The sequence below is a fragment of the Camarhynchus parvulus genome, chromosome 3, assembly GCF_901933205.1.
Source record: "Camarhynchus parvulus chromosome 3, STF_HiC, whole genome shotgun sequence".
Classification (NCBI taxonomy): Eukaryota; Metazoa; Chordata; class Aves; order Passeriformes; family Thraupidae; genus Camarhynchus; species Camarhynchus parvulus.
In genome coordinates this window covers 56,466,917-56,494,283 of record NC_044573.1, presented here as the reverse complement: position 1 = coordinate 56,494,283, position 27,367 = coordinate 56,466,917, and the positions used below count along the sequence as shown (strand labels likewise).

The 27,367-nt window shown below is 44.8% G+C and overlaps 1 protein-coding gene across 1 annotated transcript; it reads right to left on the bottom strand.

Annotated features, from left to right (window-relative positions):
• Positions 1–1,227: 1,227 nt before the first annotated feature.
• SLC22A3 (solute carrier family 22 member 3) lies at positions 1,228–26,996 on the bottom strand. Its single transcript, XM_030945615.1, has 11 exons — positions 26,347–26,996; positions 16,360–16,463; positions 15,807–15,961; positions 13,167–13,332; positions 12,055–12,172; positions 6,602–6,699; positions 6,251–6,465; positions 3,678–3,786; positions 3,320–3,432; positions 2,099–2,198; positions 1,228–1,355 (listed from the first exon to the last, which is right to left on the bottom strand). Exons 1-11 carry the CDS (start codon positions 26,758–26,760, stop codon positions 1,298–1,300), a joined length of 1,650 nt encoding a protein of 549 aa, XP_030801475.1. The 5' UTR covers positions 26,761–26,996; the 3' UTR covers positions 1,228–1,297.
• Positions 26,997–27,367: the final 371 nt, after the last annotated feature.

The window sequence follows — 27,367 nt, the reverse complement described above, 5'->3', positions numbered from 1 at the left end:
AAGGTCCTTTACAGCATCTCACTGACTTTCTTTTATTTATTTTACTGTTGGTAACAGGATACCTTTTGAATGCCACATCTATTCAAGTCCTTCCCTGCAAGCAGTGAATTGTTCACCAGTCAGTGGCCAGGACAAAATTCTTGATTAAGGTCACACAGGAGAAAGGAAAGGCAGTCTGTCCCTGGAATCTGCTACAGAGCCAGAGTTATTCTGCTACATGTCAGCTTCAAAGGACCAATTAACGCTTACCCCCCTTCATAACCAAAGCTCCTGGCCCATCCCTGCCCAAGACAGCTTGACATCTCTGTCAAGAACCCAAAAAAATTATCCACAAGACAGAAAGATGACAAATAGTGATAATGAACAGAATGCAGAAATTGCAGGTCATCTTTGCACTGGTGAGGGTGAAGGAATTTGGTTTGTAGGGATGGGCAGAGAGCATGATTGCAAAGGAAAAATCAGCATGGTCTTGAAAGAGGTGTTGTAAAAAGCACTCAACAGAGGAGAGCAGGCAGAAGCCCTTCCCTTGGGGAGATGAGGGGTGTCACATGAACCCCAGCTGTGCTTGGGAAAGGCACCAATGGGCAGCAGGACAGTCTGTCCTGCAGAGCTAATGCCCTGTGCAGGGACCGACACCTACATAAAGCCCTGGAAAGGTGAAGAGGACTGCTTCCACATTTCAGAAAGCCCTTGAACAGGGAGGGAAGAAGGACACTTGTTGAAAAGGGTCCCTGTGGATGACAATCAGACCAGAGAGATGTTCTGCTGATGCACATTTCCATCCCTGCTCATTTCCATCCCTCTCAACCAGGGAAAGAGTCACCCTGATCAGTGCCCTCCTTCTTCAGCCATCGTAACTTCTGTTGGTCCAGATTCTTCAGGGGCACAGGAGGACAGGTTAAAATAGTCATCCTCTCCTCCTCAAGGTCATCTAAACAAGCACTACCATTTAAATCCTTCCCACACAAATGTAAATCCTAACAAAACGATAAACAAAAGTCTTAAATAGATACAGAAATAAATACAAGGTCACTGAGCTGGACATTCCATATTTTTAAAGCTGTTCTGTTCTCTGTGAAGAACCACAGCCCCTTCTTGCAAACGGCATACTCAGAAAAAAAAAGTATTTATTCCATATTCATAGAAAAATACACTACTTGTATTAAATGTCCTTGTGCTTAGAAGGAAAACATGAAGTTTAATCCTTATTCTGCAGCAAATTTTGAAGTGGTGGCAGACGGAGAACAAATTCCCAGTATGGGAAAAAAGTTCTTAGCTCAGTGCTGTCCTTCAAAAGTCAAATATAAGAGTTGGTGTCCCGGTGTTTCTGTTTCTTGCCACATTTTCCAAAATGACTGTTGAAACAGAAGGGGAGAGGGGTATAAATGTGAAAAACCAGGCAAATATGTAGTTTAAGTTATAGTCCAAGCTGCAGTACTGAAACATTATTTTTTTCCATAGAAAATTTCCTCTTTCTTTTGTTTGTATATTGAATCAGGCAAAAGTTGTTAATTTAATATTCAAAGCCTCTCCTTGAAACTCATTTATAGCACTAGGACCTGAAATTATTTAGCCAAGGTGCAAATATTCCCCACATATCTGTAGGGCAGTCTGGCTTGCTGTGTGCCAGGAGTGGGAAAGCTGTGCCTAAAGCTCTTCAGCTATAAATCCATCTCATATGTGACTTCTAAATGACTTCACAAATTGTGGGATTGCATCCATGATAAGGGACCCTTCTTCACAGGGTGCTTTGAGGTAATGGTTGGTTTTGTTGAGCAGAGAGTTGCAGACTATGCTTTGCAGCACCTCTCTTGTGCCCTGTTGTTGCTTTTTGGCTTCCAGAGATGCATAGGACAACTTCGTGTCTCTATGAGAAAAATACAATTTGATCACCATACATTTTTAATAGCCTTCCTTAGTGATATCGCAAAGTTCAGGTTTCTATTGAGAAAAATACCACCTGCTCATAGCATCCACCCAGCCAGGGAATTTACTTTGACACTGGAAAACATCAATACTTTATGACAGTTGGTAAAGTTGGAGGAGAACATCCCCTGGAAACCTCACCCAACTATAAGTAAGAAAACACATCTCATACCTTGGAAGCTGCTCCACATCCTCCACTGTCTCTGGTAATGAGATTCCCTTTGTCTCTGGTAAAAGCAATACTAGGAGGCCACAGACAGCTGCAAGAATACCTACAATGGGCATTGAAGAAATACAAAAGCAATAAGAACATCATTATTTTTTTATTTTCAGCATTTATCCACTGAGAAAAGTTCATTCAGATTGAGTTTGAAGTGAGATGTTTTACGTGCATCAGTTATTTCTGATTAACCTATTCTAAGCAAACACCTCTATGTTACACTAATTTAGCCTATTACAAAATCACTTGAGGGCTAGGAGCTCATTTGAAGCCTGATCTCTGCAAAGGGAGATCTTAGAAGTCAAAACCCTGAGGTAAGTGCAGATGGGCAAATGGATAAAAACAGCGCAGGAACCAGGGTGGGATTTCTCATGTAGAACAAATCTGCCTTTTCTCAAAGGGCTCTGTCATGTAGATGCATCTGTGTTTCCTGAAACCTCCGAGATTTTCCTGAATACTCTCTTCTTTATCCACGGCCAAAGTAAATTATGTGGTTCAGAATAAAAACTCCTCCTTGGGGAACAGCATTCAGATACAATCTGAATTAGGAATGGATATTTTGGAATCATTTCCTGCATAGATATAATTCATACAATGTATTAAGTCAAAAATAGAAGGGCTGGAGCAAAAAATCAAATGTTCCCTGAGTTCACTCTGATCCTCTCTGATTTTGTAGCTGTTTACTTAAGACAGAGGGAATTCATGTGTCCCTCAGAAGCAGCAGAATTTAATAATTAGATAATGTGAACACTGTACTTCTATCTATGTCTTTTCTTGAAATAATGGTAATCTTTTAAAACGTCTTTTGTCTTTCCCATTTTGTTTTCAGCTAAAGTTTTCACCAATGCAAATTTCCCCTCTAGAAGCCTGGTTTAGCCACAGACTCCCATGAAATTACAGAACCTAGCTGAAATTTTTCTCAGTCTTAAAGCACTTCACATAGTTTCTTTTCTGCTCCTTCAGTAGAGTTACCTAAGCAAACCTGAGTTCTTCCACACTGTGCAGAGAAATCACCTTTCACCCATTTGCCATTCAGCCTCTTGCTCTAAGCACAAAGGTGGAGAAGCACTGCTCTGCAGGGGAGATAAGGCCACGTACTGCTTTTACCCAAAAGAAAAGTTCTGTTCGGAGAAGGATATTTAAACCAAAAGCATATTGTAAATTAAATCTTACTGAAAATAACTAGAGGTAGCTCCAACCAAATGGCTGCTAATCGGAAAAGCAGGAATGGGGCTATGATCCCACCCAGATCACACAGACTTGAACACAGGGAAACACCAAAGTTTCTGCAAAAGACAAAAAGTACCAGATATTAGAGAGGCGCTACCAAACAGAATAGCCAGCAGTTTAAGGAGTAGAATGTAGACCTAGCTCCAAAATTATCTCTTCAGTGTATGCCTTCCACGTTAAGCAGTGGCTATTCAGAGTGGGAAACTCTGGAGAAAACCAAGTTTAACCAAAGGACAGTGAAATAGGAAATGGTGAAAAGCACAGGGAAAAGTTGAAAGATTCCTGGGAGCTTGTGACATACCTCAGTGTTGTAGGGTACAATTCACTGTTCACTAGATAGACAACTTCAAAAGCTATTGTGATGCTCAGTCTTCCCAGCGTGGCAAGTGTTGTTTTGAGCCATGGGATATCTGTTCATACAAAAAGAAACACTTCTGCATGAAGTGTGCTCTGTCACACCAGCAGAGCATTTCTGAGAGCCCCAGGCCTTTCAGCAGAAATTATACCACAGGAGCACTGCAAGTCAGACTGAAAGGCCACTGCTGTAGGTATCAATCTATAATGGCATTTATTGCTTTCAAACATCATGTGAGGCTGCTTTGGAGAATTAGAAATCACTAGAGTTGATTGATTCAAGATGCTGGTGGGACATAACAGCATGGGCAGGAGAATAACCATCATAAGCTTCCATGACCACATCCAAATTGTGCTCCAGGAAGGAATATTTTTCTATAGAGAGATGTTATGCTGTAAGAAACACTGTTGAATCACGTCCCAAAGCCTTCTGACCCCAAGGAAAGTACCTCTAAAGCTGCATAGAATCATAGGGTCACTTAGGTTGGAAAATACATTTAGGACCATGGAGTCCAACTGTTAACACAACCCTGCTACTCCACCACTAAACCATGTCCCTAAGTGCCACATCTACACATCTCTTAGAAACTTCCAGGAAGGCTGCAGTAAAATCATTCTCCCTAGAGCAGTCCACCTACCCTTTGTGATTTTTCTAGCCACTCCTAATTATGCTAATCCTGGTCATCCTTCCCCCCCCCGCCACCATCATACCTGGCACAGGCTGTACCTGGCACTGCCCCGTGGGCTCTGCCCAGCTCTCCCAGCTCCACTCAAGCTCTGGTGAGCAGCCACTGCCCTGAATACATCAGCAGGAGCCCTTGGACATCAGCAGGGATGCAGTGGCCGCCCACACACAGCAGGGCAAAGCTGCCCCTCTCACTGTGAGCAACCCCCCTCTGAGATCTGGTGCTCTCTGGAAGTGCATGACAGGGAATGTGACAAGCACTTCTGTCACGCTCTTGGGAGAGGGCAGTCTCCTGCTTGGTCTAACCATGACTAGGCAGACAGGGAGGCAAGTGAAACAACAAGCCTGAACTTGGCACAAAGGGGAGCTCTGCCACTGGAGAGGACTCTGGCACTGATTGTGTTTTCTCAAACCTTCAGTGGAAGAACAAGAAAACATTTCAGTTTTCTCTGAACCAAAAATGAGACACTTGGGTTTTTATTCCCTTCCAAAACAATGAAACAAACCACCATGAAACTTCATCCCATGTTGCAAGACACTGCTTTTACCCTGAAGAGTTCTGTTTTCAAAAATATATAAGAAAAACAAAGGTTGGAAAGAACAAAACAAATCCACATCATCTCCATGGCATCCCTTCAGTCCATCAGACTCCCAAGGTGATGATGATGTCCATGTGGATCCTCCCTCTGTCAGGGGACTCGAACTGTGTGAGCAACACAGTATGAAGGGGCTCAGACCTGAGAGCTGCTGCTTTTTTCATCTGTATAAACAGACTTCTTTAAAGCAGGACTTGGACTTCAAGTGTCCAACTGCAAGTATCTTAATCCCAAGGCTGTCCTCTCCTACTGACAGAAGGCTGTTGGCAGACCCATGATATACCTTGAGAAACTAAAACCTCTTAGGATGGCTAAAAGAGAAACTAAAACCTCTTAGGGGTGTCCCTCACTTTAATAGGAACAGTTCTGGAGAGGAATAAGCCTTTTTGATGTCCGTTGAGCTGCTGGTCCCCAGGTACAGTAAGGCAAAGCATAATTCTATCATTATATACAATTCAAAGCACCTTCAAATGCCTCCCTAGGGATAAAAAAAAAAACTACAAAAAACACCAAACAAACAAACAAACAAACAAACAAACCCACCAAAAAAAACCCAAAAAACAAAAAAACCACATCCCCCCCGCAAAACAACAAGAACAAAAAAAAAACCAAACTCCAAAAAACCATGGTAGGGAAAACACTTTAAAGAAAGGAGAGAAGTGCTGGAAAGCCTTTCTGCAATATCAGACCTTTTCTCTGTCCTTGAAACCAGATAAGAATGGCTTAATCAAAAGCCATATCTTTCTCCCAGCCTCTTAGCATTGTCCAAACCCCTGGGAGAGTGAGGGCGAGGCAACAAGCTCTGTGATGCCAACCACACCGCCTACATTGTGTCGTGGTTTGCATTGTTTTGTTCGTAAAGGAAAAGACTTACCAAGATGACTCACCAAAATCACTGATTTCTTACATCACTGTGTTCCAGGTCAGGGAATGTATTTTCCCCTTATGTTTGTATATTCTTCCCTTGCATTTGCCGTTACAGAGAGTGCAGGGCCTTTATATACGTTTTCTCTAAGGCTACTCCCAGCTGTTGTTCATAACCCATCAAAGAGCTGGCTCTTCCATGTGCCAGGGAAACAAGGTGCTGTGCTACATGCAGATAGGGTGTGCTGTTCCATGACTGGGTGCTGCCTCTATCACCAGATGCTTTTTTTTTACCTGCAGCTCTATGGGCTCACTGTCCTTGCTCAGGGGTGCCATTGGCCTGAAGAGCCTGTCCCAGGGCAGGGAATGAATTACCTTCTGGCAGGAAGGCAGTGATGAGACACGCCACGCTCGCCACAATGTTGCCCATGGCAAAGGGCAGGCGCCGGCCGATGCGATCCATTGTCACTAAGATGAGGAAAGCTGAGGGCAGCTCCACAGCTCCTGAGATGAAGAAGTCCAGGTAGAGGTTTCCTCCGATAATCCCCAGGCGCATGACAAGCCCCTGGTAGATAAGGGCACTTGTGAACCTAAACAGCACAGGGAAAAAAGAGTTGAGAGGCAAACAAATGGTTGCAAGCAACTGGAGAGACGCTAAAAGGCACAAGGGAATCCTTCCTCAAGACCCCTCAGCCAGGTAACAACCTGGGTGACACGGGCACTCACCAGGCGTACATCAGGATAAGCGTGTTCCTCCTCATCTGGGGAGTCCTCACCAGGTCCAGAAAGGAGGGGTTGCTGACCTCCTCATTGCTGATAGTGATCTGAGGAGACAAGTGGGCAGCAGTCAGCTGTGAGCAGTCAGGCAGGCGCTGGTGTGGATGCCATGGGACAGAGAGAGAGAAACGGCAAGAGTTTCTCACAGCGGCTTGTGAGAAATTTTAGGGAGTTGGAAAGATGTGGTAACTTGTTGAGCATAAACAATTTGCAGGTGGTGTTTTTCTACTTTATTTTTCTGTTCCTCTCAAGGACAGTGTGTGAGAAAGATGTTTCTGTTAGTTAGCCAATAGAATAGAACCTATTGTACCACTGTATAAAAACCACGCAGTGTGACGGTGTTCGCAGGGGTCTTAGGATGACGGAAGAGACAAGGATCTGACTCCATGGTTCAGAAGGCTTGATTTATTATTTTATGATATATATTGTATTAAAACTATACTAAAAGAATAGAAGAAAGGATTTCATCAGAAGGCTAGCTAAGAATAGAAAAGGAAGGAATGGTAACAAAGGCTTGTGTCTCAGACAAGGAGTCCGAGCCAGCTGACTGTGATTGGCCATTAATCAGAAACAAGCACATGAGACCAATCACGGATCCCCCTGTTGCATTCCACAGCAGCAGATAACCATTGTTTACATTTTGTTCCTGAGGCCTCTCAGCTTCTCAGGAGAAAAATCCTAAGGAAAGGATTTTTCATAAAACATGTCTGTGACAGCGCAGTTCTTTTGAATAAAGCCTTCTTTGCCTTTGCTACGATCCTGCCTCTCGCCTGTTCCTGCCTCAATCTCAGCACGAGAGCAACATACTGGGACACAGTTTCTGTGTAAATACAGTGGTCAGCAATATTCCAGTCCAGTGAGCAAAGGTGCTGGCAAGCCAGTTTGCTGCTCATAGCACTCCAGAGCAGTGCACAGGTGTTGGAACAGCTAATAACTAGATATGGCTGTTAGCTTTCCTTAATGAGATTGTTCAAAAATCAATTTCTAAAATCCCCAGTCTTAACTTGAGAACGGAAAAATTATTTCCTCCTTGTTGACCTGGATTTACTTGGAAGGTAACAAGCAATCATTGTCACATCAGGGCCACTGGGCACAGAATTGCCTTCTGCCAGGGGTGGCAGGGAGGAGGAGACAGGGCGAAGCAGTGGGCTGAAGGAAGCAGGGAGAGAGGGGCTGAGCAGTAGGCAATGGGCTTGGGAACATCACTGGCAGCAAGATGGGCAGCAGGAAGAAAGGAGGACTGAGAGAAAGAGCAGATCTGTGACATCTATGATCTCGCTTGGGTGCTAACAAATATTCAACCTGTCAAATTCAGAGGGTCCTAAAATACACACACACTGTGCTGAACATGGCTTTTACCCTGAAAAAAAATAACCTGCTAAGTATGAGTTAATGGCTCTCATACTGCCTAGAAAGAATAGTAAATCTGCTCTCAGCTGCCTCCAGTACAACCACAATGAGACACTCAATGAAACTACTGGTTAGAAGGTTTAACACTAACAGAAAAGAGCAGGATTTCACACGGTCCTGTGTTTACCCATTGAAGTTCATTGCTGTAGATAGTACAGAGCCAGAATACTAGCAGGGCCAAAAAGGGATTCATTACATTGATCTAGGCTGTTTTTAACCCTGGCCAGCAGTTTTTAACCGAGCCAGGTGAAAACCCTTTGTTCATATGGTCATTTGGCAAGTGAGGAAGACACAAGGAAGATAAGGCAGAGGCAGTTTCAGTCAGGGACCAAACATGATACTGCCCAAGAACTGGAAGCCACAGCTCGGATTGCTATCAGCTCTCAAAGCAGCTGTGGGGAACATGGGGTTAAACCTGCTATGCCATTTCTAGAAGGATTTTAGGCAGCTTTGCTGTTTTAACTCTCCATTATTGACCCCTCCTGAGAGGAGGCCTGAGAGGAGCAGCAAAGAGAGGAGCAAACCCCTCTCTATTACCACAGCACCTGCTGCTCGCAGAGGTGCAGGAGCCCAGGCCAGAGGGGACACAGGAGTGAAAAGACAGAGAAGCTCCAGGTTATATGAAGATCCATGATGAGAAGACAGGTAAAGCCAAAGGCATTGCCTGAGGGTCTCATCAGCTCAGCCAGGGCTGAGCCCAAAGCTTTCACCCTTTATTTGTTTTATTATATCATAAGGTAGCACAGCTGCTTTTCAGCGAGATTTGGCTGGATGTGTTTACACATGACTTTTTCCTAACTGACTGACACAAAGCTTTGTAAGTTAGACAGAGAAACCCCACAGTTGTTTGAACTTCCTTTCTACTCCCTCTCACTTTTCTTCTGTAACCAGAGCCAAAAGTTTTCTTCAAAGCACTGCCACTTGTGCTGCATGCCAGAGTCCTTAGTGAGGCAGGCTGAGGTTGCTGGGTTTCTGCACTGCTCTTGGACTCTCCATAACATGGTTATAAAGCTGCCATGTCTGTTGTTTATAAGAACAGGCTGCCAGCCATCAGTTGTGACTTTGTGCAAATATGGTTTTAGATTTCCAGAGGACTAAAGATAAATTCAGCACAACTGCCACTAGTATTTTTATGTCTTAATAAAGTCAAAATAACTCCCAGCATGACTGAGCACTTTTTTATAGATGAAGAAAAAAAGCACTATGGAGAGTCAACACTTTGCAGGAGGAAAAAATCCTCTTTTTGTTCTTTGAAGTCAAGGAGAGCTTTGCTATTCACACCAGTGCAGTCAGGAATTCAGTGACAGGGCCCATGTTTCCAAAGATTTGAAAACCCTGGATGAGCCCTTTATAACTTCCCTCACATTTTCATGTTCCAGCAAAATTACATATCGGTTTTCCCACAATTATTTTTGTGTACATAGTTCTACACATGCTTAATTCTTCATGGGCCATGCAGGCTTATACATACATGGATGTATATAATATTTACATATGCAATTTAATGTAAGCAAGAAATATACATGTCTAGATATATTCTATAGGGTAGGAAAAAATCTGTAGATAAAGGGACAGGTTTTGATCCCCAATTCTCATAAGAAGTAGCTCTACTCAGAGGTTGCAGTTCATTCTGGTTTTGGATGGAGACCAAGAATTAGAAAATTAGTTTGAAAAAAGTGTCCATGATAGGATAAATATGAGCAACTGGAAAAAAAGAGTTTATAATTTAGAATTAATTTAATAAGTTCTGCTTGGCATTGACCTACACCAGTGTCATAACTCACAAAGCAAAAGCAACAAATATTTATCTTTTTTCATATAAAGGTCATCTGTGGTTTCTGCATGCCAACAAAAACCCAAAGCTGCAACATCCAGAGCCGTGTAAGAGACTTGGCTGATGAAATTGATGCAGACATACTGGAAAATCTGAGCCCAAGCGCATTGAGGAATAATGCCTCTCACTTCTTCCTGAGCCTCCACACCTGCAGCACTTAGCCTGAAATTCTGGAGCTGCTTCATGAAAGAGAAGTCTGATATCAGTTAATGTGAGAAATACCCTTGATCCATTACCCATGCACTTCCTGGAGATGCTCTCTTTTCCCTGGGCACAGCAAAAGGATGACAGAGATTCTATATTAAAAAGGTCCTAGGAACAGATCCAGTACAAATCTGGATGTCTGGAGGTTAACCTGTTACAGCTGTGAGTAGCTTAAGGTCATGAGCATGGATACTTTTGAAAAAAAAAATAAAATACAACTCTAAAGAAAAAACAAGGAAAGACACATCTTTCTGACATGATGCTTTGAAAATGCTGATGTTTAGAGAGGAATTTGGTGTAGGAATGTGGGGCTGAATGTGGAGAGGAAGCTGCAGAAGCACAAAATTCCTGCTACATGACTTGGGGCACCTTGGCACTGCATAATTCTGACCTGGATGTGGGAATCACACTGGTGTATATGCCCCAGCAAAAGACTATAGATTCATAGAATCATAGCAAGGTTTGGGTTGGAAGGGGCACTAAAGTTCATCTAGTTCCAGCTCCCCTGCCATGAGCAGGGACACTGTCTATTAGGGGCTCAAAGCCTTGTCCAGCCTGGCCTTGAACACTGTCCAGGATGGGGCATTTACAGCTTCTCTGGGAAATCTGTTCCAGTGCCTCATCACTCTCACAGTGCAGATTTTCTTCTTAATATCTAATCTAAAACTGCCCTCTTCTGTGTGAATCCATTCCCCCTTGTTCTGTTCCTTCATGTCCTTGACAGAAGTCCCTTTCCAGCTCTCTTGTAACTCTCCCTTAGGTACTGGAAGGCAGCTCTAGGGTCTCCCTGGAAACTTCACTTCTCTGGGCTGAACAACCCCATCTCTCTCAGCCTTTCCTCACATGAGAGGTGCTCCAGCCCTCTGATCATTTCACAACCCTCCTCTGGACTTACTCCAAGAGCTCTATGTCCTTTCATAATCTCATGTGGTTTAACAAGGGGTTTAACAAGGTGCTGCACCTGGGTCCAGGCAACCCCTGGTATCAGCACAGGCTGGGAATGAACAGACCAGGAGCAGCCCTGCCCAGAAGGACTTGGGGGGTTCTGGTGGGTGAGAGGCTGGACATGACCCAGCAATGTGCACTTGGATCCCAGAGAGTCAATTGTATCCTGGGCTGCATCCAAAGCAGCGTGGCTAGCAGGGTGAGGGAAGGGATTCTGTCCCTGTGCTCTGGTGAGACCCCACCTGCAGTGTGCATCCAGCACAGGAATCACAGAATGTTTTGGGTTGAAAGGGACCTTAATCACTCCAGTTAACCACATCTGTTCTCACTGAACCCTAAGTCCAGTGCTGCAGTAATCCTGGTCTGCGAGCCAGACACTTGCTACCAACACAGGACAAGCCAAATGCTGCAATGTCATAACAGCATTATTTGCATTAAATGCATCAATCCTTTCAAGTTCTGTCATGACTGCTGGCCAAAGGACTGTGACTCTAACACTTATCATTCTACTTTGTGAATAGTGAACTCACACAGAGCTGCCTCAGCTGTGAACTTTGCAACATATTTTCTCCCTGTTGGGATGGAAGCAAATTTATACTTGAAATCTAATTTCCTTTTCCCTTAGAGTTGTAAAAAGAACTTCTAGAAAAGGAGCCAGGAAAGTGGATCATGCTATCTCCACTCGCTCCATCACATAAAATGCTATGAAACACCATGGTCCCTCAGGTTAGTTTCTGATATTTCCCACAAATTTTTAAAGTAGGAGTGTTACAAAAGACCTGATTCCTTGTTTTGCAAGCTTATGTTTTTCAGCCTGTATATTTCCAGCCAGTTCACTTTTCCCATCTTGCAATTAACAAAGTAGTTGTGTGACTGACAACAAACTGTTCTGGAGTGACTCTTCAAGAGTGTTGTCCATCCCTTAGAGAGAATGCATTTTAGCACCACTGAACCTTCCAAAGCTTAAGAAAGCTTTGGAAAAGCCTCTAGCTCAAACACATGACTGTACCTCTGAGTAATGGGGTGAGAGAAATTTCCCATTGTGTTTTGCAATGCTGCGCATGATTTCCAATGCCTTCTCTCCCTTTTTGCGTGTCAGGAGCCAACGTGGAGATTCAGGAACCACCCTGTAAGAACACAAAACTTGTAAATAAGGCTTTTACCTTGTAACATCGTAAGTAAACCAAAGACTTTTATCTTTTACCCTGTGTTAACACAAAACACAGATTTGTCAGTCTTTGGGACCCAAAAACTCTTTTGAGGACTGCTTTTCCAGTCAGCTTTCTGTAAAATATTTGATCCTAGTGGGCAAGAAAGAAGAAAAGAGACTACATCAATACTCTGCAAAGCTGAAAAATCAGAAATTTTAATATTGTATCTGCACAATGGTTGTCAAAAGTATAACCAACAAACAAAGAAGGTTCCTGTAGAACGGCAACAATGAAAGCCAACACTAAACACGTAGAGTAACACATGGAGGCAGATCAGGAAGCTCCTGGCTGTATCACTGTAAGAGACACACACATTTACTTCTTTTATAAACTGAACACAAAGCAATACCGCTGATGGGTGCTTCAGTTTCTGCTAGCCTAGGGTTAAGATGATTCACTATTTTAAGGTTCACAGCAGGCAGTGTTTAAGGAAACAGTGTTCAGGAGGAGGCCCCATGGGTTAGTCTCTTGGGATCCATCCCACAGGACTGCTGCACTGACACAGGTGTTTACCACATCTTAGAGCTCTGCTTTCTCATCAGCTGTACTGCCCAGCTCAGGGGACCTGAGGGCAAGGTCAGACTTTAACTAAGTATATAATGGAAGGCAGAAGTGGGGTCTCATGGCTGATGGGAAAAACCAACTTCGATCAAGTTAACTTATAAACAGAGCAGGGTTATTTGAAGGGCCAGTTGTGGCTGATCAGAGAGGCAAACTATGGGCAGAAAAACTAGAGTAATGTATGTCTGTGATTCACTAAAAAGGAATTACAGATTAAAAAGTCAACAATGTGCAAATATCTTCTTCCTAACCTACATCTTCTACTCTGGAGACTTGGAGCCACAGCAGGACTCCCAAAATGCTCAAATAGCAATAGCAATAATGACAAGAGCAATGACTGCAACATTACCAATAGTAGAGCAGGAAGAGGAAGTTGGGCAGTGAAATGGCCAGCTGGATCCCCTGCCAGGTGGGAATCAAGTATGCAATTCCAGGGAGAATTATAATTCCGAGGGTAAAGAATATCTGAATCACGATTCCAACCATCCGCTGATCGGAACCAACGATCTCCGTCACTGAGCAGAGACAAAGCCACAATGAATAACACAGAAACAAACCCAGGTTGAAAATAAATTATTAGAGCTGAACTATAAGGAAGGCTATGCTGTATCAGGCCACAGTTGTGTCTCGCCCAGCATTTTGTCTTCAGCAATGTAGGCACGTCACTGAGGCTGGCCAGGGCAAACATGAGTGACATCTCCTCATCAGCTCACCCCCCCTTCTCCAGTCAGAGGGGTTTCTGACTTTGTGTTTGCTACTGGATCACATAGGGCCACAACAGGGGGTTGAGATTGCATCATGATCATGCGCTTGGTGGGAAATCCTTAGCACTCTTCCTGGTGCAGTTTTGGCACATGCCCCAGACAAGGGAATCCTTCAGGCAGAGGCTGCTCACAGCAGGTAATATGGACAAGGTATCTGTGGGGAAGAGAGTTTAACCATATCATGGTTGCTCTGAGGGTAAGGTATGATCCAGTCTGGTTTGTTAATTCATTTGGAAAATTTTAGTTTTTGTTGTTTGGGGTTTTTAAAAATCATTTGGTAGATTTTTTATTTTGTGAATGTGTCTAATAGCTCTGAATGAGTCTTATAGCTCTGAAATCTATGCTCATATTTCAGGCAATATCCCATGGCCATGACATCCACAATTGAGGTGAGCAATGCATGAAGGAGTGCTCCTGTTTTTTCCAAAACTATATTCACTACAACACCTTCAGACTAAAAGGAGAGGGTTTTACCTTGGCTTGCAACATAAAGAAAAAATATTTATTATAAAAATTTTATTTTAAATTTATTTATTTATTTATTTTGCTGAAGGAGACAAAAATGTACAAGTAACAGTGGTTTGTTTTGGCTGGCAATGCAGAGAGATATGACAGCATGACCATTTTTGTTGACTATCCATCACCTCTGCATAGCTCAGGGGCAACTCTGTTGCCTAAGAATAGCTGATTAGCACTGCCCCCAAAAGAGCTGAATTGTATGGAAAAGCAAAGGGAGGTTATTGGGGCAACCAGAAGCACAGATCAAGAGCTTTGGGAATGTATTGATAGCAACCTCCCTCCTGGTGCAAACAAACCTATGATCTGTATATGTATGTTTCTTAAAAAATGTTAGGTTGTCAAATACTCTGGGTGATCCCAGGAGATAAGAGCTGATCCCTGAAGGGATTTGGAAGGAATCACTCTATCCAAGAGTTCGGCACCTTGCTTAGGCCTGCAGTAATACAGTGTTCCTGAGGTTCTCAGGACGTCTGAATCTTTCCCTAAAGTCAGGCAGCCTCATCTGAGCATTGAAAAACATTCCTTTCTGTTAAAGCTTGGCCATTTTAAGGAAGCCCTGGGTCTGTCATAAAACATATTGCTGGTTAGAGCACTTGCCAAAGTTTCAAGATAAGATCTCAGTTTAAAATTTAGCCATGTGCATGGAAGTAAGAGGAAAAGCAGCTTCTGGTCCTTTCCCTAGATCTTGGACGGGAGCTGCTCAGCAATGTAACTTAGCTCAGAAAAACAAGGTTCTTTGGGGCTTTAGGTACTGAAAGGGCTAGACTGGTATGTTTGCACATAGATCACCACAGTGCCCCCAGGTCTCACTGTAAGTGTTTATGTCTGGTTGCAATTCCGCTCCCATTCATCTAACTTCCACCAGGAATTTTAAACACTTGTCACAGGCCTCACAGACAGCAGCAATGCTACAAGCTTTTGCCCTATATAATGATGTTATCGCTTTGTTTTGGGTTTAACAGTAGATCACCAAATGGCTGGTTTTATTTTTAAGTAAATCTGACATCCTGTCTCTTGCAGGATGCCTTCCTCAATGTCTGGCTTTTTCGTGCTTTATGACTGCCTTACTGAACCTGGCAGGCATTCAAGACACCACAACAATATCCTTTCCTTGTCAAAAGGAAGCTTGCTGTGCAAGGAGCTTCATTGCTATAGACTATAGACTGATAAATTATAATCCACCTAAGATTCTGTATCCCTGCTGCTTTGATGCTATTTATAACAAAGCTTCCCTTTCTCTTCCCATTTCAGGAAAATAATAATCCTAATATGGACCCTGGTGTCCAGCCTTGACACTAAGCTAAAGAATGAAAGCAGCCAGCCAAGCTGTCCTCCCAGTGAGGAGAAGCAGCTAACTCCTCTGAGCATCTGTGTGAGACATTCAGACTCTGCCAAAATAAACCATGTCCCTGTTTCTGTATCCGGTTTGTTTGGGGCTTGCTCTGTAGATTTTTTATCATCCTGGTGATCTTCTATGTAATAACAAGAACTTTATATATGAATAATCCATTCCGTCACCTCTTAATCATTGGAGGACAAATGCATTAACCAGGATGGATTTGGGTTACTCTTTGTCTGCTGACTCCAGGGCCAGTGCTTTGTTCCCAAGAAAAAATACAATGACAAGTGGATGCAGCCAGAATCTTTGGCCTCCAAAAATCCCTCACTTTGCCTAACCAAGAAAGAAAGAGGGTAACAGCTCTCACCAATCACGTAGCATGTCATCCAGGTTCCCTTGCCAAACATGCCTTGGAGAAACCGGAAGATCAAAAATACAGTAAAATTTGGTGAAAATGCCACTATGATACCACATATCCCAACCCCAAGGCAGGAGAGCAGGTAGATGAGGATTCTGCCATATCTGTTGAAAAAGGAAAAGAAAGTGGAAATCATCAATGGTGCCAATTAAACATCCTTCAGTAAACATCAGTCAGAAAGCTCCTCTGAATGCTTCCTCTTTGTTTCTGTGTCTTTCTACCCTTTCTGGGTCCAGATGTTCACAGAAAACTTTGGAAACCACAAGAAAAGCTCATTTTGTGGCACTTTAAGCTCCAAACAGGACCAGTAAGTACAACTGCATAAAGTTTCCAGCCCAAAACAAAGCAAAGATTACATTGGCTGGGTTTTGTTAACTCAGTTTGGGGATATTTATCCCAAGAGAGTTAAACTTGCAAAATGTTGACACATGCCTGTTGCAGGTGATACTGAGTGTGATTTTACCTCCCAACAAACCAAAGGACAGCAGAGTTCATACTGTACCTGTCAGCAGCATAGCCCAGGATGAATGCTCCAGCCAGGAACCCCAGATTGAGGATGGCCTGTGAGAGATCCAGCATCCAGGCATTGCCACACACAAGATCATACTGTGGGAACAAGGGAGAGGCATAAACACCCAGGTGGGTCATTTGTCACCCTCAGGGCAAAACATTACAGAACTGCATAGGTCCACAGGGTAGGGCAAAAGGAAGGGGAAGGGGAAGCTCAAATTTGCTTGCTCAAAACAAGCACCAGTGGGTCCATAGCAAGCACTCTTAAAGTGGTCATAAGCAGGGAGAGCTCCTCCTTGCCAAGAGGATGCTGCCTTTCATACATCAATTGTCCAGATTTGGAAAGCAAATCGCTCTTCTGCAAACACCACTGTTAAATCTGGTGCCAAGGCAAAGTCCTGACTTTGTTTGGTGCAGAATAAGGGTCCACAGTTATTGCCAGTGAAAACAGCATCTTATAGAAATCTCTTAGTTTAGTTATTCTTCTTAGTGTCTTCTAGATAAAAGCAAAAATATGTATTCTCCAAGGAAACTGAAAACAGGTCTCAGGTCAATTGCAGACACACTGAATACGTATTTTCTTGCTGAAGCTTTCCCAGACTTTTCTACCCCTTATACTGCAGAATCCACAACTCCCTAGCACTACTAGCAGGGATGGGGATGAGAGAAGGCAAAGGGAAGGGAAAAGTGGTTGAGAGGAAGGAAGGGACTGTGAACTGAAACTAGAATTAAACTAAGATGGAAATAATTCTATAGGCAGCATGGCATTGGAAATTACTCTGGTTGTTTCTGGAGAATAATGAAATTTAACCACTGCAGACCATTTGGGATTTGGGAGATCTCAATCCGTACCTGGTGTAATCTTTGCGACAATGAGGCCTCAGGACCAAAGGAATCCAGAGACAACAGCAGCTGCCAGCATTTACCTAGAGAGACCCTATTGCTTTGAGATGTGAGCTATAAGAAATATTTAAATTGTCAACAAGGTGCTGGTTGCTGAAGCACACACAGTGTGCCACATTTGTGCTCACCAGCACATGACAACACCAAGGCTCAAGCACTCTGCTTGAGCAGAGTGGTCACAGGGTGGGCTGGAGAGACAGCAGCCTCTTTGGCCATTCCCAGTTCTCCAGACTCTAAAATGTTGTGTCATGTGCCCAAGCTCCATCCCAGCCATTTGCATGCTGTAATGCCCAGAGTATTATCTGGGCCTGAGATCTCAGGGGTCTCAGATCACACAGGACATACAAGGGGCACCTCACAGGTCTCCAACCTGACGGATATCCCACTTCCACTGACTTTAAACAGAGTCATGGTTTGGATGTCAACCCCATTACTCCAGGGAGCCTGGCTGGCCACCTGTCAGCCAAGTCCAGCTATGAGCACCTGGCTTCCACTTGCGTAAATCTTGAGCAGAGCTGCAGAAACCTCTGAGAAGAATAAAACCTGCTCTCAGCTTCATACTCAAGGGCAATTGCAATGCTTTCCTAAATTAGACTGAACATGGAGCAGCACTTTCAGATTTCAAATGCTGCTTAACCTCCTGCTCTTTGAAGCTATGACAATGCTAGCAAAAGGTATCAAAAGAGGTATCTTTGGAAAACAGTGGGGATTTATGAGAATGGCCATTAAAAAAGATTTTTTAAAATGCAATTGCCTCTGCTGATGACAGATGTTGGAACTCTCCTTGACCCCTTTTCAAAAACTGAAAAAACCCTGGTTTTTAAAAATTATTTTATCTCTATCTACTGTAAACAAGCAAGGAATAAACTATCATGAAAGAAGGCAGGAGAACAAATGCATGCCAGAAAGGAAGAGGAAAGTATCTTTAACAGAGAGGATTCTTTCATCTGTTCAACAATTTCCTACTATTTATGCAGCAGCTGAAACTACCTCTACACTAACAATGTAGTCAAATATTGTATATATTTTGGCATATAGTACCATACAGAAACTTCTAAGGAGCTAAGGGCTCTTTGTGAAGATTAGCGACAGTACACTGTTCTCCCAAGTTAGGCCTGCACTTCGTCACTTTCTAAGTATTTAAATAAATTCTGATATAGATAAGCACTTCTGTTTGCTTGACGTAGCACCTAGCATTGAAGTCATCACGCTGCTAATGTCTTGTTTTTCATTTGCAAACATAACCTTTAGAGGGGAATGTAACCTTTAAAAGAGAATTGAACACCCCACAGAGACCTTTTCTTTATCCAGGCTGCCTGTCAGACCCACTTCAGTGCTTCAGCTGTGACCTGGCTTGGTTGTGCATGAAAGTTATCCCTATATGCATCCCTTGGACAAAAATAATCTGCAACAGTTTGCCCACGTTTTCAGACTGCCTCCAGTTAGTCCTAATGACACCTCTCCCAAACACCTCCCATGTTCCTTGCTAGCAGCCTCCTCAAAAGGCAGTGGTGTGGTGCCTCCTCTCTCCTTCTGAACATTCATACACCTGTCCATGCACAGGCTGATTTTACACTTGTGAAAATGCTAAAGCATTTATTGCTGTGCCAGAGGGAGGAGAGAGAAGGGTATGAAAATGTGATGTAAAGCCTAAGGGTTTTCTTCCCCTGATCTTAAGCCTATTTGTTGTTCCGTACAGCGCTGGCTACACCCCAACAGACCCTGTCAGAAACCAGCGAGCTGGCTCCTCACTGTAATCACCCAGCAAGTGACCTAGCTCAGCCTGCCAGCTCCAGCTAAGGGCATGTCCTCCTCCTGGCTTTGCTGTGCTCTCAGCCAAGCCCCTCAGTGCACTGGTGCAGGCACCCAGCACAGCCCTGCAGCTCACCTCTGCATTCAGTCCTGGCACCACCCACAGGATTTCTATCCACTCTAGGACACAAGCCACTGTGCACCTGAACACACCCTTTCCATTTAGGGAGCTGACTAAAAATCTGCCCAAATTGGGAAACAATCCACTTCCTCGCTGCTTCTCTCTTAACCTTGATGATGAGCTGTGGTGGTGTTCACAGGGGTCCCAGGATGAGAGAAGAGACGAGAATCTTGACTCCATGTTTCAGAAGGTTGATTTATTATTTTATTATATATGTAATAGTAAAAGAAAATTATATATTAAAACTATACTAAAAGAATAGAAGAAAGGATTTCATAAGGAGGAAAGGGGAGGAAAGGGGAGGAAAGGAAAAGGAAAAGGAAAAGGAAAAGGAAAAGGAAAAGGAAAAGGAAAAGGAAAAGGAAAAGGAAAAGGAAAAGGAAAAAGGAAAAGGAAAAAGGAAAAAGGAAAAAGGAAAAGGAAATCTTGTGACTGACCAGAGAATCTGAGACAGCTGGACTGTGATTGACTATTAATTAAAAACAACCACATGAGACCAATCAAAGATGCACTTGTTGCATGACACAGCAGCAGATAATTATTGTTTTTCTTTTCCTCTGAGGCTTCTCAGCTTCTCAGAAGAAAAAAATCCTAACAAAAGGATTTTTTATAAAATATGTCTGTGACAATGAGCTGCCATTGAAAGCAGAAAGGAGGTGCTGCCAGGACAGGCAGACAGCAGGAACCAGCTCCTTCCAGACATTCCTCTACAGTGTCCTTAACAGATGGAAAAAACAGTTCTGTCCTCCCTGCCAGCCTTGCAGTTCATGCAGCCAGCCACTGCTGGTTAGAAATACAGCCCTGTCATGAATGTCTGCACACGTGCTGAGGCTTGGGCACCAACGAGATGCTCAGATTTACAGGAGCAGTGCTGTGACGGGAAGGAACAGTGCTGGGTGCTTCACTGATCTATAAAGGAGCAGCAAACCACCTAAGTGAGATCTCTCTGGGAGAAGGAAGAGGTTTTGCACTGCTCCCTCAGTGGTGCAATCACGGTAAGAGGGAGTGGCACCTGGATGACCTTGTACGTGACTAATGACTGGGAAATATGGAACTGTGGCAACTTCTCCTTTCTTCATGGCTTTGGAACAAGGCCAACATTTTCCATTTCAGTTTGACCTGCAGACTAACTACAAACTTGTGATTCCTGGTACTTGAGTGACCTTTATTCACTTCAGCAGACATATCCCTGTAGAAATATATTGTTTTAAATCACAACAAGCTATTAATAGCTCCTCAAAATGTAGCATTCTTGGGGAGGAGTTTTGAAGAGCTTTACTGCCTGTTACAATTAAATTACGAAAAAATGGATTAAACTCTATGGTCAAAAAAGAATATTAGAGTGATTCCCCAGCCCAATTGCAGCAGCATGTGCAGAGCCCAGACACACGTTTTAAATGGCATTCACACAAGTGACCAAAAAGAGTTTGGTTTGCCCTTTCACTGCCAGTGACAAATGGTTCAGTGAGATATTCATAGTTTAAGGAAACCTGGGGAGATCTGACTGTTGCTACATGTTCCTGAGTTGTTGCTGGACAGTTCTTCTCCTCTCCTCTTGTCCACCGGCCTTTCAAACTGCTGTCTTTCCTACATCCTTACTGCATCAAACCCTTCTGTAAGTGCATGCAGTGGAAAGGGAGAAATTATCTTCTTTTTTGCTTTTTGTTAAAGCTTCTGGCAGAATGCTCAGGGATCAAGCAACTGTTCTTCTCCCTGTCTTGTTTCAAGCTGAGCATTTACCAGGACAAGGGGAGTCAGCCACTACCCTGATGCCAGGGCCCTGGGGCTCAGGCCCTGAGGGACAGGTGAGTTTTGAAAGCTTTGGAAGTCTCCCTCCTCCCCTGTGCATGACCAAAACCCATGAACTTTGTGTCCCTGCCACTGGGATCACCTGTTGAGTGTCCTAGCACAGAAGGCCTTTTCTGTACTTCTCCTTTTTCTCTGTCTCTTCAGGGGTAAAGCAAGAAGGAGGTAGAGAAAGTCTTCATCTCCTAATGGCGGAAAAGCAGCAACTGTCCTCAAAATAATAAGAAAAAAAATGGAACTCTCAACTAGTACCAGGGTTTGATGGCACTGGAAGAAACACAGCCCCACTGGCATGACCCCTGCAAGCAACTGCTCCAGCCCCTCTCATACAGAGAAATCTTAGAGTTTCATTGGAAATTCAGCAGTTGCTGCTTCCTCTGCTCTCTGTGTGACCTCTCCCTTTTCCCCTCCCCTAATTAATATTAATCCCACCATGACAGTGAAAATAAGACAGGATATACTGCCATGCCAATAACAACAGTCACACTAGATCAACAATTTGAGGGTAAATTGAGTTGTTGATTCCCTTGGAGGAGGATAGCATAAGGATCAGCTGTGCTTCTTCCACCCTGAGTTTGACTGACATGTTATCTCCTTCTCTGAGGGACTAAAAATCATGAGACAAACAATATTTTTTTTTCCTTCCAGGTTTCTCTGCAAATGTTGACTGGTATTTTCTGAGATGGCTGGCAAGCAGAGAAGTAAGAAGATTGATTCCCAGCAGGTGTAATAGGCTATGCTCAGATGACCATCTGTCCACCTCAGACCTCACACTTCAGCAACAAAGCATTGTTAGGGCTCAGAGTGGCATCATCTACAGTGTGAAGCTTTGCTGCAGACAGGACATATTGAAATCTGTCCCTTCTGCTCAACTCCTGCCAACAAAGGCTGCCTAAATTATGCCCATCTGTGCTGTAGCTGCTGCTGACCACACAGATCCCCCTCTTCCTTTCCTGCACCCCCTCAGGCCATTTCACTGCAGCCATAATTGTAGCTCATGCCCATGCCTTGAGGAGTCACAAATGACAAAATGGTCTGAAGAAAATGGTTCTTCCTTTGCACGCTATTTCCAGCCACCCTGTCACAAAGCGCTTGATTTGTCTCTCAGGGATAATAGTGCTAAGTGCCAAAGCCCAGAAGTCTTAAGGATCAGTGACCCCATCTTCAGCACAGTTTCCTGGAGAAGTTTGGTTTATTGACTTCTGTATGTCCTGGATACACAGGTCCTTCACAAGGCTCACCCAGCAGGACTTGGAAGGCAGAACACTTCCTGTTTCAAGTGCTACAGAGGTCAGGGGGTGACCTGGGCTCCCCTCCAAACCCATGGGCCAGAGCATGAGGTTGTGATCCCCAGTCCACTGCACCCTCCTAGCACATCAGTTGTTTCTCCATCTCCATCTGCTGCACAGAAACCCAGCGCTTCCCTTCCCTCCTCCCTCTGAGCAGCTGCTGCTGTCACCAGCCCTCCCTCCTGAGCAGTGCCAGCCACCTTCTGGGACCAGCATCATTTCAGATGGCACCAGCTGGCATGAGTCAGGAATTGATTTACCTAGATTATTTACCCTGTCAGCTTCCCTCTCCAAGAAAAATCTCAATAGCCATTGCATTCCCATCCTGCTGCTGACACAGCTTCACAGGGAGATATGCAAGGCACACTCAATTCAACCAGAGCTGATTGCACTGGGCCAACGTCCTCTGCACAGCACCACCACCTCGACACAGCTGTGTCTCAAAATGATATCTTGGAACCTTTATGTCAAGCCAGGTCTTGTTTGCTTAACCCAAACACAGTGCAGGTTTGTGTGTGCAGCACCAGTGACAACTTTCTCAAATCTGGATTGCCCTCACAGAAAAGCCTGACCTAAGGCAATGGAGCACAGAGACCCTTGGCCATGTCACTGCAGGGGCTGGGACTTATTCTCATATATATATGCCCATTGGACACCAAAAGATCTTAAGAGGGAATCTTTAGCAAAACTGCATTGCCCATCATTACAGCAAGGTAACTGGCTTTGCCATGTGTTGCTCCTGTGATGATTTCTTAATACGATTTGCTCTTCTCAAATGCTGAAGGAGGAAAGTTCTGTACATTTGTAGAGAGATAGAATATAAGGAAATAAAGATAGTATAGAAAGTAATCTTACCCCTATGGAGTTGCAGCTGGGCCAATTAGCAAAGATTAGGAGCAGGCCTGACTTGAACAGGCCACAGCTGTAACCAATGAGAAGAAGAGTGCTAAAAAAGAGTGGGGTGGCTGGTTGAGAGGGGAACTGGAGTCAGTTGGCTGCTTTGGGAAGAAGAAAGAGGCAGTGCTCAGAGGAGCTGCCCATGAGAAACACCAAGGAGGTATGAAACTTTTGTGATAAGGGGGCAACAGTATGGAACCTCTGCAATGAGATGACAAGATACATTCTCCCAGAACCTCACTGTACCCCCAACACTGATACCTGGGAGTCCTGCAGCAGCAGGTGATGCAGCAGGCACCCCAAGCAGTACTTACAAAGAAGCGTGTGCTTTGTATCAATCCACACTCCCCTGTTTCCCTTTGCCTCTTTCTGCTGATGCTACTGTGAACACCTTTGCATAAGACAACTATCTAAGATAGAATGGCCAGTGGGCAGCATGAGCAGTGAAGTCAGGTACCACAGAGCCTTTGTTTCACAGCTCCTCACAAATCAGCCACATGATTTTGCTTCTGAAGGGTGCTCAGAACTTACTGCAATAGCTTGTGCTTTGGCTGCCTCACCTCCTGTGTGATATGACATCTGTCCAAAGAGAAGGCTTTATATGCCTGCTTTTGTCCTCTGAATCCCCTGTCACACTGCAAATCCACACTGGAGCTGTGCTTGCCATAAGCCTGGAAGAACTCCTTCAGTGCACTGACTTTTCCCCCCTTCTCTCTCTTTCTCCCTGAGCAGGCATCCTGAGACTGTTTTGTAACTCCTTATTTTGACTTTGTCTCCCTGGTCACTTCCACAGCTGATTCAACAAGACATGCCAGGAATCTTTAGCTGAAAGAAACATTTCTGCAATCATGGGCAAAATGAAGCATTTACAAGTAGATGGGTAGGAAAAGAAGTCTTTGGTGAGCTAATTAAACAGAGCCTAAATTGAATAATGCTTTCTTAGAGACTCAGCTGGGAGAAAAGAGACTAAATTAAATCTGGGACATAAATTGTCTATGCTGGGTATATAACTCATTAATAAGATATCAAGCCCCTTTTAGGAGCTGATCTCAGAGCAAGTGAGTCAGGACATGCATGCCACAAGCCTCCTTTTTAGATTAAGAAATTGAGCCTCGTGGGATATGATTTATCCAGAAAATGTTGCAAAACTGGGAAGAGGTTCCAAGTTGCACAGGTCACAGCCCAGCAGACTCCATCTGAGGTGGACCTAGCCAGCAAGAGTGTCTCTAGGAGTCACAGTGACACCAATGGTGGGACCTGCTGCCCTGGCAGACAGGAGAGACAGTCCCAACCTTGCAGACTGTTACTCCAGGGTTTTCCCAATATGCACCTTTGGGAGCACAGGTGCTTGTCCAATCATCCCTTCATCCCTCCTCCCTTCCCTGGTCCTGAAAGGTCTCCTCAGCAGAGAAGAGCAAGAAAGTGAAGATGGATGAGGTATTTGCCTGAGAACATTGAACCTTTCACTCCCATTTATTGCTGCAAGACAAATACTGTTTCCTTTTCCCATAGCTGTACCCATTGCTGCTGGAAAATCACAGTGGCTCTGTTAGATACACAAAGTGCTGCCATAAACAAACTCTGAGCATGATCTTATGGACACAGCCCACATGCCTTCACCTATAGCAAGGCTGAAGGGGGGAAAAAAGGGATAACAACAGAAAAAGAATCTCTGTATTTTTATTTTTAAGGTCTAACTCCTTGCAGTCGCCCAGAAGAGGTACCTTGGAGGCAGCAGTATAAACTTCCCACCACATCCATGTGGTATGGATTGTTCCAGAGCCAGTCTGCAGCTCCCAGGCACCATTTGTGTGCTCTCCCTGCCCACCCAGCCCTGCCTTCCACTGCCAATGTGGGCAGAGACACATCATTATTAGGGACCAAAGTTTGACACCAGCTCCCTGCATGCCATCTGCGGCCCTCTGAGCAGCCTTGATGTCACAGATCATGCACGAAAGCCAGATCTGACCCTTTGCTCAGGGCCAGTCGGGTGCTCTGATTTCTCTTCTCCTGGGCACAGACCCCGCCTAAAGCTGCTCAGGTTGCACACGGGGCTCAGGGAACAGCGCTGCTGCTCGGGACAGCCCGAGGCTGACAGAGGATACAGCAGCCCCCGCTGGATGGGAGAGGGATGCTGAATTGGAAGGAGGGGATAAGCTTCTCCTGTCAGTGTTTGCTCAGGGCTTTGCCTGCTGTGCCCTGCTCCCTGTTTTGGAGCACACAGCTCCAGTGCAAGCACCAAATAAAAAAGCACAGCAGGAGACTCACCAGACAGGGAGGAACCAGAGCCCTCAACTGTGCTGACACATTTTGCAGGGCACCGTGATTATTTCTGAGCCAATCCCTCTAAGCACACTTTGGATTTTTCATCACTGCACGAGTGACAATTGCTGTCAGAATGACCCTAAAATACACACTCCTAGTGTGCAGACTGTGTTTTGAAGCCAGACCACAGCACACCCATGGCACAATTACAGGTTACAGAAAGGATCTCCTAGGAAAGCATTTTCACTGACCTTTTGCAGCCTCATTAAAAAATCAATGCATTTGCCAGTGATAATAGCCTGCTGGTCTCTGACACCGATACTCAGGAAAAGCTGAATGTTAGCTCTCAACAAAAACGTGTGTTTGTTTTTTTGGTTTTTCTTCTTTAGTAAGCACAATCACTTCTGCTGACTCCTGACAGATCCCAGATAGGCAGTCTGCCACCTGTTGCTTTTTATTACCTGCAAACTTACGTGTTCAATACTGGAAATACAGAGAAGAGATAATTTGCATTGATCCTGGTCATAGAGTACACTTGGAATTTACACCACCAAACCTGCTGGCCTGAGACTGAGCACCTGAAGCCTCAGCTGCAAGGACTTAACTCTGTTTTAATCTCACACTCCTCTACAGACAGAGCAGTATCTCTGCAAGGCATTCAGCTTTGTGTGGGCACTTGGCTTTGAACAGCTGCCTTTCATACCAGCTCACCTTTCCCTAAAAGTTTGGTGCTGGCACTCGATCATACTCACTGTCTGGATTTGCTTGTGACTCAAAATTAAATAAATCTGCAAAGGAAAAGTAGCCAGCAAAGCAACAACCCTTGCATTGGCAATCCCCTTTTGTAAGTACACACCGGTGGTCAGAGGGTGGGTGTTTTCCTTACCTCGCTGACAATGGACGCGCGGGGCTGTTCGTAGCCCCAGTGACCGTGGCAGGGGGCGAGAGGCGCGCTGCCCGCGCTGCCATTGCCGTGGCGGCCGAGCGGGCTGCGGCAGCTGGCAGAGGCGTCCCAGGTGACATCCAGCCTCTCGCACTGCCCAGTGACCGACTCGTTCCGCAGGAGCAGGGGCAGTACCGTGAAGTTTCGCTCCTCTTCCAGTGTCCAGCCACATCGTTCACTCAATTCGGCTGCCCCAGGGATCCTGCACCAGAAGTTGCCCGGTGCTCGCCCAAGGAAAACTACGCTGGCGAACAGGGAAGAAAAAGTTATGCCTGTCTGGCTAAGGAGGAAAAAGACCCTCTTTTGAAATCTTCCAAATTCCCCGGCCTCCTTCAAAACCTCATCAAAAGACGGCATGATGTGAGGCGGTCTGTCCGCTTGCAGCAGCCCGAGAGATGGCAGCGTTCTCGTTCACACTTCGCACCGGCTGCCGGCGCTGCCTACGAACGGGACGGTCTCGCCTCCCCTCGCTCCTCTCTTCTCATGTGCACGCACAGACGGACGGACAGACAGACGGAGACCCGCGGGCGTGCGATGCCGGCGGGGCATGAGCGGAGCGGGGCTCGGCTGCGGGCGGACATGCGGGCACACCGCCGGGCACCGGGCTGGCACACCGGGCTGGCACCGGGCTGAGGGAAATCACGGAATGCAGGAGAAGAGAGAGGGGCGTGCGTTTCCTATTCACCCCGCATGTTAAACAGATTATGTAATAAACCCCGTTAACTCCTTCGGGACGGGCGAGCTGTAAAGGGCAGCTCCCGCAGCGCCTGTGGTAAATTAAGATGGAAAGAAGAGTTAAGTGGGAAAGAGCCCAGGAGCTGTTGCAAAAAGCATCAGTGAGTGATGCAGGCTCCCTGCAGGATGGCAGGGGCAGAAAAACCTATAGTCTTTCCTTCCAGAAATAGAAATTAGTACTCTGGCAAAGTTTAATTACTTCTCCAAGGCACTACTTCACCATCTGTAC

Coding starts and splice junctions, on each gene's coding strand:
- SLC22A3 (XM_030945615.1), bottom strand. CDS start 26,760: ATGCCGTCTTTTGATGAGGTTTTGAAGGAGGCCGGGGAATTTGGAAGA. Junction 15,962..16,359: donor CTGGGCTATGCTGCTGACAG/GTACAGTATGAA, acceptor CTTTTTCAACAG/ATATGGCAGAATCCTCATCT. Junction 6,466..6,601: donor CTTATCCTGATGTACGCCTG/GTGAGTGCCCGT, acceptor TGTGCTGTTTAG/GTTCACAAGTGCCCTTATCT.